Genomic DNA, 16,774 nt, shown 5'->3' with positions numbered 1-16,774 from the left:
CCTATCTATCTACTTGTCCCCTTCGTTCTATATCTTCTTCTGTTTTTCCCTGCGTTCTCTACTGGATCTTCCTCTCTCCTGTCTTATCTCCACCCCTTTCTATATCTCTATCCCCCTTTTCCACCCTACATCTTCAATCTTCACTTTGTATATTCTTTCTTCTATCTCCCTGCTCCTCCATCTTCTATTTCTTATTCTCTTCCTCATTTTCCCTCCTTGTCACGCCACTGCTAGCCCTGACGTGCATAAAAAATAAACTTATGTGTTGAAATCATATAATTTAACTAGAATTTCGGACATAAAAACACATGTTGTTCTCTACTGTATTGACCCGGGTTGACCTGGCTCCTGGAAGTGGGACGCTGAGTGTGTTGGTGACCTTGTTTACATCCCGCGAAAACATGAGCGTTGCCTAACAGAATCCTTCAGTATAATTCGTTTTCTATTTCGATCCAGTGAGTCATTTCTACTACTCGAGGACGGGATTCTCAAGGAGATCTATATCACGGTCATTAACGAGATTTGATACTGTATCGTGTGGTCGATGCGGTAATTCCAGTGACGTGTATAATATTTTTGGCTCAACGACACTTACTTCTCAGAACATAAACAAACTCAGGCATTTCGGAAGGTTGGTACGTTCGCCTTTTCCTCACACAGCAGTTGTGAGAATGCAGCTACCCGACTCACCTCAGGCATTACATACATAACGGAGGAGTTACACCAAACGTTTTTCTTATTCCAGTTTATTCCAGAATCCAGATACTTTACATACACATTCCATAGTACTGAACACCGTGACCTTTAAAACACGCTAGCAGTTACCTTCGTGACGTAGATTATAAGCGTCTAACACGGAAACTGTTAACTAATTAACCTCTTGACCTGGATTTATACTGATTGATCCCAGAGCCGTGATTTAGAAAAAAAAAATCAAGGCTGTGAGCGAGTTTGGTAATGAGAGACAGGAGAACAAGAAGTTAATAAACATCCTGTGGTGTGGGGAAGATGTACAGGTGACCGTGTGGGTACTGAAGACCGTGGCGTCACAGTTTGGGTGGAGGATGGCGTGGGTTACCATAACGTCACCAACACACATTCTCAAACTCGTATTGACCGGCCCATGTGATAAATTGGTTGACGTTCTCAGAGGGTGGGTGGAGAGGGCTGGAAACCCTCCCCTCTTAAGTAGCTTTAATTCAGTTACACTTTGTTTTTAATAAGAACTTGTTGGTTGTAATGCTTAAATATTATATTAATATAAAACTCATCAAATGAGGAAATACGAGGTTAAACTACGATTGGGGTCTAGAAGTAGTGCGTGTGTGAACAGACGGAGAAATAACATGTACGTTACTCAAGCACTGCCGCCTTAATAAATGGGTTTGCTTAGAATATATGTATTTCATAAGACAGTAGTAATGGTGAGGCTCTGTGGTGCTTTACTTAATTAAAGGTTGCCTTTTGTAAGACTGGTGCTCCGCATTTGAATTAATCCTGGCAGCTGAAATACCTTTTTCTAAAATTACAAATATATTTTTTATGGAATTTTCGGTCTTCTTTTATAGATTCAAAGACCTGGTGAAGGATGCTTGGTAACCTTGACAGTCGAAGCATCTAAAGCAAGAAATTACCAACTTTTTAATTGCCGCGCTTCGTGCGGCACCTATTTTGAGATGGAATGGGGGAGGGAGGAGGGTGGACAATATTGATCACTTGTCCTGTAGCGGGGTGTACACACACAAATAAAGAAAGGGCACACATAATGCCTCCTTAGCAACGCCTCTGAGGCATTAAACATTAACCTTACCTTCACATTGTTTGACTGGTGTGTGGTGTCAAGTTATTACGTTAAACACTTCTCAATAACGCATGGGCAAGGCCGTGCCGGGATTCATGGTGACGGCTTGTGGTGATGTGAGTTAGGCTTTTGATGCTGATGATGCTGGTAATGTTAGTTGTGATGTTAGTCATGATGACGTTGGTGGTGGTGACACTTATTCATGGCGAAGAGTCAAACTTGTAGTGATTACACGGGTGGAGGGGCGGGGGTAGTCGAGTGGGGTAGAGGCAGGGTGATATAATTCTGAGCGTGGATGAGATAAATAAGTAACAAGGCAAAACAGCGTTGCCTGTCACGCCAATACACCATTCCTTCCCCTCCCCCGACACACCCAGGTAACGACGATGTAACCCTTCACGGCACCAAAACAAGCTCACCCGTGACAGTTTCTCAAAGGACAAATTCCCACCATTACGATTGCAATTGTTTTTTTTTTTAATTTAGATTGTGGAATTTCATTACATAGCTTCATGCGGTCCATCTTGTGTAATATACCGTAATGTAAAAATAAAGGGTCTTTGTTAGTCAGCGAATTTCTCAACCTATTTCAACTACCTTTCATAAAACCCTCCCTCCTCCCCAGTTAACTTTGCTTTTACTACGCTTCAACAACTGAGGTATTTATAAGTGCGCAATACGGCCAGGAATTACACTCATCTAGTCCACGAGATATGAGGACTGTACTCTGAATCCATCAACAAATAAAAATTATAAGATAGAACCATGTAAAATAGTTATCTAAGCTAATAATAAAGGTTATGACGTTAAAATAAGTATATTCTGTTAATTAGTTCTCATAAAACTGATTAATAATCCCGAATTGTTTGAGAATAAGATAGATTCTACTGTATGGATTATGACAATTGAAAAAAAAAATGACTGATGGACGTTTTCGCTCGTTAGGGAATAAATTAAATCTTAAATACCCCTGTAATTTACATACGGTTCTTGCATAAAATTTGTTTCTATAATTGTATCCAGAGTAAACCTTGCATGATGGCACAATACATGGCAGCATATATTTAAAGACTGCATACTGTAGTGTAAAAAAATTTCGCCTACAAGACTTACTCCCTGACTGATGTATATTTACTTGTAATTATCTCATTGATTCGTACGACTTATATCACCTGCTACGTCGTGGTTCGCTGACGCAGTGGATATACAGTCTATACTTGTCATTGATCACTCCCTGTCTCTGTTGGGTTAAGTGTTGTGTGTATTTTACTATTAGGTTGTTAGGCCGCGCTAGATGAGGATAGGGTGAGTAAAGCTAGTCAAAGTCAACGAGACATGGTTAGGTTAGACTAGGCATAGGGTAGGCTATGCTATGTTGGTTTCGGTTTGACTAGGATAGGATAGCAAGGATCGGTTAGGTAAGGTTGGCTAGATTTCTGCCTGCAAGTAAGGCCTGTTAAGTTGAAATGCATCTCTGGCAGGTTTAAACAGGACAGTCGCAGGTTTGGCCAAATAGAAGAAACATGTAATTCTGGAGTATTTTTTACTTTTATCTGAGGTCTTGTTATTATCTGGCACTTGCCATTATTTTCACCGCGTTTTGCTTCACAATGTTAGAAGCTGACCGCCTGCTGTTTGACTGAAATTATTTAAAATTCAGCTCCTAGTTTGGACTGAACAAATTTGTCCATCTCATTTGCCAAGGAATGGAGATTTAAGGAAGGAAGGGAGGGATGAAGAGATTTAGGAAGGAAGGAAGGGATTTAGGAAGGAAGGAAGGGATGAAGGGATTTAGGAAGGAAGGGAGGGATGAAGGGATTAAGGAAGGAAGGGAGGGATGAAGGGATTAAGGAAGGAAGGGAGGGATGAAGGGATTTAGGAAGGAAAGAAGGGATGAAGAGATTTAGGAAGGAAGGAGGGGAGGGATGAAGGGATTTAGGAAGGAAGGAAGGAAGGGATGAAGGGATTTAGGAAGGAAGGGAGGGATGAAGGGATTTAGGAAGGAAGGGATGAAACGTTTACACCGTTAAACCTGCTACTACACGTTTTAACTGTAAGTTCGTGTTTTATTTCTACAGTGCGAACATCACCTAACCGTTAACATTGATGAAAACTTATTTATTGCAGGCATCTTGTTCGTAAACGGCAAAATATCTGGAAGACACGCGGGGATCCTTGTGCGACCTACTTTTGACTAAGTCAGTTTCTGAGGTCTTTACATGACGAAAGACACGGCATCTCCCAGTGATATGTAGAGTATGATTCCAGCGTTTCATATCAGTTAATTACCGTCAAAATTAAACCTCTTGTATACCTGCATTAAAGGCCATACAATTATAAACACGTACGTCCGCCACCCTTGTATGGATATTTATAATCTTTCTTCATTTAATATCTTAAGCGTTGTGAAAATGACCACCTTAATTGACGTGAAAAATAATCTAGCGCCTGACATCTGGGGATTGGCCAACACCTGGACAACGCGCGAGGGAGGCAGCGCGAGGTGGTGGTGTGATCTTTGGTGGCATAGCATGGGTAATCGACCAGTGACTGTGTAGCGTCAGGCGAGGGAGGGTGTAACACGGTGCCTTCTGCTCTGAAATGAGTCGGAACACTTGAAACTTATTAATGAGTGTGATTATTAGTTACAGGACGTACACATTTAATATTAAGTAAAAGTGTATTACGTGCCCTCAAGAATTAGATAAGTTTCTTCAACTTCATGATCTTTCTACATAGCTTTTGAAACTGACAAGCGTAACTTGTTAAAAATCTGATGATATACAAGCGTTCATTATTAACTTTAGTCATTTATTAGAACTCAATTTGGGTTTGTTTACCCGTATTATCAAGAAACTTAAAAAAAACGAATCGCAGACAAACTACTGGAGCGAGTGTTCTCACGAAGACCGCCTGACCAACATCTACTCGAGGACTCATCGTGATGGCCAGCGGATATAAATTGCCCAGGTGGGTGAATATCGCCACTCGAACAGTTTTGTAGTGGAGTCTGAAAATTTGATGATTTGGCATAATACAAATATACTGTGAAGGTCAGCCAGTTGGTAAACTTAAGATATTCTGTTGTATTGTCTTACGTTGTTGGACCTTTATTGTAGGTAGTAGATAGTAAGTCGGGAGGTACTACCGCCTGGGAAGATATTGGAAGCATAATTATTGTCCACTGTGTTACGCCGTCTCAATTTACTTAAATATCCAGGTTCTAGGCGTAACTAAACAAAAATGTGAAGTAAAATAAAAGGGAATAAAAATAAATAAAGTAAACCTTTAAGAATTTAATTAAATATTAACACAATAAAGAGCCTCGTAGGCTGTCACAACAAATTGATTCACCATCGAAACTTTTATGACACAAATGATACTAAACATCGAAACCTCAAAAGAATAAAAATAAAGCATTGTATTACGTTAACACTGCATAAACATAAAAACTAACACTGAAATTAACTAACGTGAAACAACACTGAATTACGTAAATGTAACTAAACAAATACTGATGGACATAAATAGAAACATAAATAGGTACTCACAGATATACCACATGGGTGGCGACAGGAACAACATATAAATTAAGTATAAGTAACAGGTGACGAGTGTCACTCAAAGGATGTGGACTGTATGACAAGAGGACTGAACTAACTCCGTCAACAGTTGGTGGGTCCTATATATAAGGTCGGTTCCCGCCACGCGACCCGCCGGTGGGTCGTTTAACGATGCCTATGGTCGTTAGAGAACAAAGAATGCTGGTTACAATACAAAATGGGTTTGAACAAATAATAACAGTTAAAACCTTAACAGCACAGGGTTAAGGTGACTAGATTATATAATAGTAAATACAACACATCATTACAGGAATAATATGGAACATGGAAGCATGTTATATAAAAAGAAAAAGAAAAATACGACACGGTCGTAACAAATGGTAGACCCTGCTGCCATATGGCATCACGAAAATTGTGACCAAGTCCCAGGTTGCTGATCTGTCTTTCTGCCTCATTTACACACAATTGCAGGTCTCAATTGTTTCTCTTACCATTGACAACATAACAAATATATTGTTTCTCACAATTGATCGTTTTGTTTTAATTTTTGTATTTCTTTATGGTTCTTTATTATTATTATTAATATTATTGTTATTATTATTATTATTATTACTATTATTATCAGTGTTATTATTAATGTATTATTTAATTTTTAATTTTTTTATTTTTTATTTTGAATTTTATTTACTATGAACTAATTATTATTATTATTGTTATTATTATTACTATTACATTTTCGCCCCCCAGGCCCCGACGTGGGTCAGTGACCTGTGCCCGGGTGGGCTAATCCCCATAAGAAAAAAAAAACTATTGGTTCGACAGCCTTTTAACTGGTATTATATAGCATTCTTCATCAGGCAGTTAATCTTTGCTACCCTATCGTAACTCAAACATAATTAAGTTAACCAAAGCACCCTATGTACAGCTCTAGGTTATGTACGACAATTGTCCCATCACGTACAACAATTGTGCCATGTACGACGATTTCATCCCCCATGTATAACACATGTCTCATCAGTCATATTGTCATTAACTTTATTTTTGTTACAAGTAATCAATTGTCTGATTTATGATAACATCAGTATGTTGTGTTGCAGAGTGATATACTGCGTTTGATGCATTAAGAAGTATTTCCTTCAACGATCGCAGACGTCAGGATAGGAGCTTAAGGAATTAGTCTTACAATATTTTCACTGAGTTTATACGAAATTGTACCGGGAACATTATCATTAAAGGGAATATTATCCTTAGATGTGCTTTTGAACGAGTTCTAGCGCCTTTGCATTTAATTATTATCGGTGAATTTGCATTTTCAACCAATATGGCACTCGAGTTGAGCAATGTGTTTTTCCGATAATTTTTGATGTGTTTTATTCGATTTTGATATTAATTTTTGTCGGAAATCAGTTTTTTTTTTACATTTCCCCCAAAGTGATTCCACACAAAAATCAAAATCGAATAAAAAAAAAACTCAGAAAAACACATTGCTCAACTTAAAAACCTAACCTAACCTCCTAACCCAACGTAACGTAACGTAACGTAACCTAACCTAACCTAGAATGAATATCTTGGTATGGTTGTAGCCGAAGGGGCTAATGCAAACTGGGATGTTGGTACAGTACTTTGTTGGAATGTTTATTAAGTGACCTGATACTTATAACTGAGGGACCCGCGGGACTCCATAATTTATAATAATAAAAAAAAAACCTCGCTAAGACTTGTACAGTATATTCTTTTCAGCATAAAAAATGTCTCTTGTATACGGCAAAAATCGAAACTGACAATCCATCACGCCAACTTTTTTTTTTATGGGGGAATTCTTTCTTTGAAACCTAAAGTTATCTTTTTCTATTAGCTGTCAGTTACCACCAAGTTCTCAAGTACACCATGTTGCAATACTTTGTTCCTCATTCCACAGCGACAGGCTATTTTCTGGGATCTTTGTGATTTTCTTTTGAAATCTGCAATTTGGAGTTCCGGACCCCATATATTGAACGCTCGTAGTCCTGAAGGTTATTCAGAAATTACTAATACTTGTACCTGTAGTCCCCCAAAATTTATTGTAATTTCGAATACACTAATTGTGTAAGGTCGCCGTCGCAAACTAAGCAACTCTAACTGATTCCATGTTCGATATTATAATCATTTACAAATTAAATAATTCCTTGCCATAAAGTTGCTACTGGAACTTAAAAAAAACCCTAGCCCTGTTCTCTCTTCATAACTCAGATACTAAGAGCTGTATATCTTTTAGAAAACATATAATTTATGAAATGCCTGAGCTAAAAATTTCTCCATGTGGTAATCAATATCTTCTAATCGAAAAACACAGAAAGTACATAATAGGCTATAGACCATAATACTGGACCCAGAACCTGGCAAGTTATGCATTCCTGCAAGTTGGTAAATAGCAGGTTAGGTAAAGTATAGTTTATTGGCTATTGTGGGTGACACTTGCTATACCGCTGGCAATCACAAAGTTTATTCAGAAGTATCAGAGGTACTTCTGAATAGTGTACATGTTAGTATATACTAGGGTGAAGACGGTATATATTGTTAAGGTAGAGGCGTTATAGTAATGAATCCGCCTGTCATATAACTTACTTAGCCTAATCTTATATATGGTCATGAATCGGTCTCGGTCGTGACTTTTTTTTTTTAACCTAGACTTACACAAACGTCATGAATCAGCCTGTTATAACTTACTTGTCCGAGTCATATTGGCATGAATCGGCCTGCGTTATAACCTACTTGTCCGAGTCATATTGGCATGAATCAGCCTGCGTTATGACCTACTTAGTCTGGTCTTATGTCATGACTCGGTACACACGGTTATCTCTCCTCAAGCTGTAACTCGGAGCTTCCTTTTTAATACGTGTTTGGACATTTCTTGATCTCTCGTCCTGTACAACCAAGTGACTGAAGTGAAAAGGCTCAACATGGCCACGTTTCTCATTCGTCAAATTTGAGATAAAACATGAAATTTCAGGTGTCCAGTTAATACCACCGGTTAATGGGCCCCACAAACTCCCTGTTTCTCGTTTGTCACTGGAATGGGACAGCAAGAAAGGAGCTTGATCATATGTGGACCTGAGGGAGACTTGCTGGTTGGGTCACTATGCGTCTGTTAAAATACACCTCCCAGGATAAGTAACTAGACTTGACATTGCTCCTACAGGCTCTGTAGTCCTCTTATTATAACTCGCTATATTACGTGTATACCTGCCAATCATCATTACAGCACACCTGTTTCAAGAGGCTCATCGACAGGGAGTTATACTCGTATTTGACACTTCCAAGTATGTCGGGGGGAAGTGGTTGGGAACCATATATGGAACACTAATATTTGGCACATCGATGGGAAGCAAGGATATTAGACACTAACTGACAGACACGTATGCTAAATGTGTCAGGAATATTCATACTTGACACGCTTATGCTAAAGATGTCAGGGGTAATCATACTTTATTGGTTCTAAGATGTCAAGAACAGCCATACTTGACACATGTTTGTTTTATCGCTGTTTGAACATGAAGCCACTCCTTACACACCTGTGGTAAGGGAGTCAGGGTTAGGTCTGGGGTTGACGGTGTAGCCAGATCAATTTACCTCGTTGAGAGCCAGGCGAGGGTCAACAAAGATAGCACAGTGCCACCACCAACATACTTCTTCACACGCCACCACTGTATGGATATCTCTGTGGCGGAATGTGGCCAACCCTTATATTATGGTAGCATCAGGGGTGGAAGATGTGGTTAGTGTGGGGGTATTAGGGACAAGGTGGAGGGATGTAGCCTGGGGAAGGTGTGGTTAGTGTGTAGGAGCTGGGGACAAGGTGGGGCGCTGCTCGGAGGAGTATGGCTTATGGTTGTGGTATGGCTGGGGAGGGGGAAGTGAACTTATTAGTGGTGGGGAACGCTGGTGGGGCAGGGAGAAGGGAGGAGGAGGCACGATTAGTGGGGAGTGGTGTAGGCAGACGTGATGGGGAGGGGGAGTCGACCATTCTGAATCGTGTAGGTACATCAGAATTTAGCGAGGCGTTGCTGGGTGACTTCCTTCCCGCGTGTAAAAAACAATCGTTCTCGACACTCACTGGTTGCAGGGGTTGTGTGTGTCGTCAGCGTCGCATTGTTGCAACTGCCACGTGGGGTGGGGGGGTCGATGCTATATTGAATTTTAAGTTTTAGTTATTCAATGCGTATACAATACATCGATACTGCACTAGAATATACGATATAGTTAATGAGTTCGATTGATTTTTCTTTCTTTGGAGGGAAGTGTTGTTATTCACTGTTGTCAGGTTAATACAGTGTGTGTGTGTGTGTGTGATTAAGGTATTACACATTCGACCTAGTTGGCAACCACGCGTTATTTGTTCTGTGGGTGTGGGTAGGAAAGCAATCATTGGTCATTTACCCACACTACCTGCCTTGGGAACTATGTTTGCCAACTTAATTCATAAGCTTCCTGTGTGTTGTTTGTGAGCACCAGGAGGGAGGAGGGAGGGGTCACCAGGCTCTTTCAACACCGGTCACCGAGGTCACTGGCCTCACATCAGCCAGTGGCGAAAAAAAGTTGATTGTTACCTAGTCAGTGTGTTGAGATTGGTTATCTTCATCTTTTGAGAAAATTATCATGTCACGACCGGTTTGAATTTTGTTTATATATAAATTTGCCTATCACGCAAATTTCTTTACACTGACTCGTTATTTTTACTTTGTGCGAGCTAAAAGAAAAAAAAAAGAGCATTCAAATTCTGAAGCCTTTAGGAGTTTAAACCGGCAGAACATCAAGGTTTATACACACTAAAAGAATAAACGATTAAATCAAATACTCATTAAAAACAAAACATAAAACCCTCCTTGAGTAAAAAAAAAAAAAAAACGCTGTTGAATTAATTTTAAAATTTCTTGTATTTTGGGAAACGTTAAGTAAAGGTCTCTCACATATACAGTACTTCCATCTTTCTTACCCACGGTGTACTAGTTTGACCAAAATAGAAAAAAAAGCCAATATGTTGGTGGTGATGTCTGTCAAAGGCCGTAGTGTCAATAGTAAGGTCTTCCTCCGTCCGTCCGACCGTCACATTGCTATAGAATCAATTCTGTCCAGTTGTGATGATGCGTCGCCCGGCAACCCTGGGACACTTATACATCCCCCCTAATCTCACCCTCCTTATCTATATACACCCCCTTACCATCCCCCCCCCCCATCCCTTTGTATACACCACTTTTTACACCTCACTCCTTGTATACACCCTTTCTTCCCGCTAAATTCCAATACAGTATACAGTACACCCCATATACTGATATACTGTACACCTATATATATATATACATCAGGTTATTCATTACTATTTTGCTTTCCCATGGCTATTTTTACCTATACTATAATTATTGCTATTATTACTATTATTATTATTATTATTATTATTATTATTAATTTTAAAATTAGTTACATTTCGAAAGTTTGTGCTACCCAATGAGACTATAACGCAATATCCCACAATAATGTCGCCTCAGTACACTTCGTATTTTACTAAAAAAATGCATTAACATGGAAACGTAAATACTGAATTCCTGAACACAAAATATACTACGAGTTTACATTAAGACTATCTTTTGTGAGTTGCATTTGTGGCCTCGTAAATAATGGTCAGTGTAAACTCTGCATTGTCATTGGTTTAAAACTCCTGGTACCTTATTGGTTTAGAATGCAAACGTCTCTGAGGTTAGCCTGTGGGGGAGGGGGATACCTCCCTACTACAGTAGTTTGAAATGTGAATATAGGCTTATGGGGGGTGTCAGTGTACTGTACTCCAACATAAAGGTATTATTATTATCCTTATTATTATTATTATTGTTGTCGTTGTTATTAGTATTATTGTTATTGTTATTATTATTAATATTAATAATATTTAATTGCTGAACATCAAAATTTGTACGTAATTACCAACATCAATACAGAAGTAGGCGAGTATAGTGGTTAATGAATAATATTGTTGTAAATACATTACAAGTACAGGTATTACAAAACACTGTAGGTGAATATTCTAGTTCAGACTACAGTACAGGTATTACAAAAGGCTGTAGGTGAATATTGAAGGTAGGAATTCGCTACAGGTATAACAAATGAGTATTAGTGTTGAATATTACAAGCGACAGTGACTGATGAATATTAATGGTCAATGACTACACTACTTTCTCAGATACTCTTGGGATCGATGGTCACTTACTGTTGCTGCTGTGAGTGTGGTGGTGGTGGTGGAAGGTAACGATGGTGAATGGTAACGGTGGTGGTGGTGGTGGATGGTAACGGTGGTGGTGGTGGAAGGTAACGATGGTGAATGGTAACGGTGGTGGTGGATGGTAACGGTGGTGGTGGTGGATGGTAGCGATGGTTGTGGTGAATGGTAACGATGGTGGTGGTGAATGGTAACGATGGTGGTGGTGGATGGTAAAGGTGGTGGTAGTGGATGGAAATGGTGGTGGTAGTGGATGGAAATGGTGGTGGTAGTGGATGGAAATGGTGGTGGTAGTGGATGGAAATGGTGGTGGATGGTTGGTAACGGTGGTGGATGATTGGCAACATTGTGGTGTCTCTATATTAATCCCCTACACTGGGCTAAATAAATGGACAGTATCTGTTTTGCTTACTTATCTGTCTGTCAGTGTACCTGTTAATTTATCAGTTTCTTCCTACCTGTCTATCTGTTTGTCATTAGTTCAACTTGTCTTTTAATCTTCCTTTCTCTCTTGTCTGCCTGTCTGTTCATCCACATCTTTATGTCGTTATCTGTCCGTTTTTATTTCTGGCTCTTTGCCCGACCACATATCTGCTTGTTCACCTGTCTGTCAATTTGTGTGTTTGTAAATTTATAGTGTGAAACTGTTTGTAAATTGGTAGTGTAAAACTCTGTGTGTAAATGATTGTGTAAATAAATTGTAAAAATGTATCTGTACAAAAACTCAGAGTCTGGTTATGTTGGTTGGTTGCATGTAACTCAGGAACAGCAAGAGTTACTGTGTTCCAAATTGCTGTAGTTCTGTACATACAGTCACCATGGCAACCACCCCAATAGCCGCCTTGTGTTTGTCGGCGTGAAGGTCAGAGGTCAAGGTCGTGACTTAACCCAGGCATGAGGTGACACATCGCTCGAGTGCAGTGTTATCTTAGTTTCTGTTGCTGTTTTGTTATCACTCTTACTCTCCCCCCCTCCCTCCCTCCCTCCCTCGGTACCTCCTTTCCTCCCCTTCATCTTCCCTTTCCTTGCCCCTCCGTCTTCCTCATTCCCTCCCTCTTCCCTTTCCCTCCCTTCTCCTTTCCTCCCCTGCCCTTTCCTTCCTCTCTCCTCGCCCCCCTCCCCTCCTCATAACTTCTCCCCCATTTTCTCCCTCCCTCCCCCCCACCTCCTCCCTCCCCCCACCTCCTTCCTCCCTCTGGTCTCTTACGCAGTGGTACTAAAATATTCACCATTGGCGCCTGGCTTTTGTTCAGTGTGGCATGAAGGACGTATGTGAGCCCCACGCCCTCATCAGCCCCACTCCTCACCAACTCCTCCACCAGCCCCACGCCCTCACCAGCCCACGCCCACCAGCCCACACGCTACCAGCTCCACGCCCACACGCCTTCACCAGCCCCACGCCCCACGCCCCACTCCACATGCTTTCCAGCCCCACGCCCACACGCCTTCACCAGCCCACGCCACTTGCTTTCACCAATCAGGCCCCTACACACACACAGACACACCTTCACCAGCCCACGCCCACCAGCCCATGCCCACTTGCCTTCACCAATCCAGGCCCCCTACACACACACACACTACCTTCACCAATCAGGCCCCCCTACACACACACACACCTACCTTCACCAGCCCCACGCCTTCACCAGCCCCATGCCCACTTGCCTTCACCAATCCAGGCCCCCCCTACCCCCTACACACACACATACTTTCACCAGCCCCACGTCCACACACACTCACCTTCACCAGCCCCATAGGTGACGCATCATACAGTAGGAAAATTAATATTCTTCACTTTTTTCATTTTCCACTCACCCATCCTCCTCTCTCATGTAACAGGTGGGAGGACCACTATGTCTCGGCCGGAGTCTGGGGTGAGAGAGGATGCTTTGGAGAGTGGGCTTGAGGAGCTCAACCCACGGTCACTCCAGCGGCTGCACCAGGTCCTACAGGTGCAGCAGTGGGAGGAAAAGGAAGAGGAGGAAAGTCGCCACAACGATAATTCTTTGGACGAGGTGGGCGACAACGAAGAGGAGGTGGAACAACAACAGGTGGGTTGTGAGTCGTGTTGGTTCTTGATGAAGATGAACAGAGTCAAGTTCAAGCGGCGTTTTTATAGAGTTCAGAGGTATAGTCTCCTGCTCTTAAGACTGATATAATTGTGTCGAGACAGTATTAAGACAAATTTCGAAGCTGTTTGGAAAATCACCGAGTGTTTCGAAACAGTACCGAGACGTTTCCTTACGACTGTTTCAAGTAACTGCTGAGACTTCATTGTATTATGTTTCGAGACATTGCCGAGGTAATTGTTGGATTGACTGTTCGACATTTAGAAACTTTTGAGACAGGAATCAAGCCGTTGTGATAGACCCTGGAGAAAAAAATATTGTCATTTAAAAAGTGTGAAAGATTAAAGGTTAATTGCCAGGTAAAGTTTGTTGCTCACTTTTATTCCACTACTTCGTTTATATATTGCCTGATGTAAGCTCAGACGTAGGGCCTCACCACCACCACACCTGTTTTGGAGAGATTTCTGAAGTAGTTTCTGTTAATGTTGGACTAAAAAGATCAGTCATCATGCTTTACTTCCGTTACTGTCTCCTGGAGGTACAGTCGAGATAGGTTCATAACTCTTATATTGTCAAGATAGATTTATAACTCACTCTTTCAAGTCTTGTCAAAAAATCAGCCACAACACCCGACTCGTCATTATTGGTTACTCACACACGTTAATCGATGGCTCTTCTCATCCCTACCTGTCGACTCTGGTTGTGTCCCACACATCAGTGCGGGGCGCGCGTGTCTGAACCCCCATCCCCCGTGGAGGAGGACCAAGGAGCGGGGGCGGCAGCGGTAGCAGAGGCGGAGTCTTCGGGTACATCGCCAGTGTCAGATCCTTCCTGGGAAACGGTGAAGGTTTGTCAAGACGTGCTGTTTCCTGAGCCGTGTGCCCCAACGCTCGCTATGAAGACTGATAAAACGAACACTGCGTCCCTCAGGGTAAGTTACTGTGTGTGGAGGAGGGGGTGATGCCTTGGGACTTCAGTGTGTGTGGGCTGATTGCCTCGAACTTAATGTTAAGGACACCTAACTTGTTGTATTTGGGTCTATAACACTTCCTGAGGTTTCATTCTATTTTCCAATTTGGATCACCTGAAGATTAAACTCTCCAACTTATTTCACTTTTAAGATTAACCACTCTGACCTTACCTTACGTAACGTTAGGGTGTTTAATCTTAATGTGAGCTAATCTGGGGGCTAATTTTAAGTTGATTAACAAATTCTGTACCACATTTGCACCTTTACACAGCCATATTCTACACTCATAACAACATAATTCTTAAAAGAAACCTGTGTCTTGGAATCTATAATCCGTCACGCCCTTCAACAACGCTCTTCTAATTACTGTCACCGACAACCAAACATACAACGAAACTGTTTTCTCTCAACTTTATTATCTTCACTCGCTCACTGACGGAGCCCCTCACGTGTTACGGCAGGAGTTACAGAGCAGCGTGTCCTACGAGAGCGTGCAGCTGCCGGGGAGCATCATGGACGAGACGAGGGTCCTCACCTCTGCCGACGCCCTCCAGGCCAAGTACGAGAGGTACAACGACCCCTTCATGATCCGCAAGGACACGGACGATCGTCAGGTATGTAGCTCGAGTCCATATTGACCCTGGAATGTCGTGGATTCGTAGGGTAAAAATTTCCCCTTAACTCATTACATTAAATCCATCCCCACACCGCCATGACCTCCTAAGTAGTCGTAAAAAAATATCCGCTTTAATCATCGAAACATTGTAAAGGGAGCAAAGTGGCCTTGAAAAAGCACCGAGGCTGTACTCTACTGTATAGTAAGGTGTGTTCTCTTCCCTTCCTAGCGCTGTACTGAAGGTGTAAGAACGGATGAGGAAGATTTTACTTTTGGGGGTCAGTTTTGTCGTATGCTGGGCCAAAAGTTAGTGAGGAAATGGTCGAAGTTTGTCGTTGGGAAAGTCATAGTAGGTGAAGGAATGGTCAAGGTATACGGTGGGTGTTACAGTTTAGTGATCAGAGGTGGAGTAACCCGCTAGCTGCTGAATGATGGTGGAGCAATCCTTGGATGGGCCATCATTTTGCCAAGGGAGGGTGGATTACCTCTACTCCTTGTCTGTAATGTTAAGTGGTATCAAGTTAAGTGTTCCTGTGTTAAGTGATAAACTAATCTATTTCACTTAAATTAGGTGGGGGTTAGGTTTGGTTTAGTTGGTTCGTTTTGACTACTATTTCAAATAAAACCAGTTGCTTAATCCTACAGTCGCCATGATGGAAAAATACCGTGACACTGAGCTTAACAATTACCAAGAGTTCGCGTTATTGCATCGTTTTACAGTCTTGTGAGCATTTTTGGTGCCTTGAAAACTTTGATCACGTCCATTTGCAGAATTCCTAGAAGCCACGTTCATTTGTTTAAGGCAGCTTCTTGGTAGGGGACACATTACAATAGATTGGCTTTTGGAGTTGTCGGAACATTTCTTATTTCCTTTGTTGTGGAGTGAGTTGTGAGGTGGTAGGCGCAGGTCTCGTGTGTGTGTTGGTGGTGCAGCCCTCGTGTGTGTGTGTGTGTGTGTGTGTGTGTGTTAGTCGGTGCAGCCCTTCATCTATTATGGTTGCCCTTCCGAGGTTCTCTTCCTGTTAACATTAAACTGCCCAGTATTTTGTTTTTAACTTTTTCGAAGCTGCATAGATCATCGTAAGATAGGATAATATATATTTTTTTTTCGTTGTTTCGTGTTATGTTTTTTGTTTTCATTAACCTTAATACCACTTAACACATGAATATTACTTTACCTTGGTACCACTTAACAAAGGAACACGACTTAATTTTACTACCACTTACAACAGGAGCCTTTACCCTACTACCACTTAACACAGAAACACGTAACATTTCACTAAGCAATCTACTTTTATAAAATTGATTAGAATAAGTAAAAAAAAATCACCACTAGCCCAAACCTTATCAGCAGCAACACTACATTCACTTCTGCAGCGGGGTGGATCGAGGTTCGGAAACCTTAAAAAAAAAAATGTATATATGCCACCTTCCTCTTCCTGGTTGAAAAGTTGATCACAGTGGCATTTATTTTATCACCAGGAAGTCACTGAGGTGGTTGTGATCGTGTAATG

General features: G+C 41.3%; 1 protein-coding gene across 3 annotated transcripts in view; it reads left to right on the top strand.

The window, feature by feature from the left end:
• Positions 1-16,774, top strand: part of LOC121854401 (anoctamin-4-like) — an 86,228-nt gene that overhangs the window by 23,863 nt on the left and 45,591 nt on the right. For all 3 annotated transcript variants that reach the window (XM_042349066.1, XM_042349065.1, XM_042349064.1), the window contains 3 exons: positions 13,445-13,656; positions 14,393-14,605; positions 15,106-15,258. In XM_042349066.1, the coding sequence (XP_042205000.1) occupies positions 13,445-13,656; positions 14,393-14,605; positions 15,106-15,258 (578 nt within the window). The remainder of the gene's footprint in view (positions 1-13,444; positions 13,657-14,392; positions 14,606-15,105; positions 15,259-16,774) is intronic.

This window comes from Homarus americanus, unplaced genomic scaffold (assembly GCF_018991925.1).
Source record: "Homarus americanus isolate GMGI-L3 unplaced genomic scaffold, GMGI_Hamer_2.0 scaffold54443, whole genome shotgun sequence".
NCBI classification, from domain to species: domain Eukaryota; kingdom Metazoa; phylum Arthropoda; class Malacostraca; order Decapoda; family Nephropidae; genus Homarus; species Homarus americanus.
The sequence above is the reverse complement of the archived record's forward strand: the minus strand, read 5'-3'. Positions and strand labels throughout refer to the sequence as shown.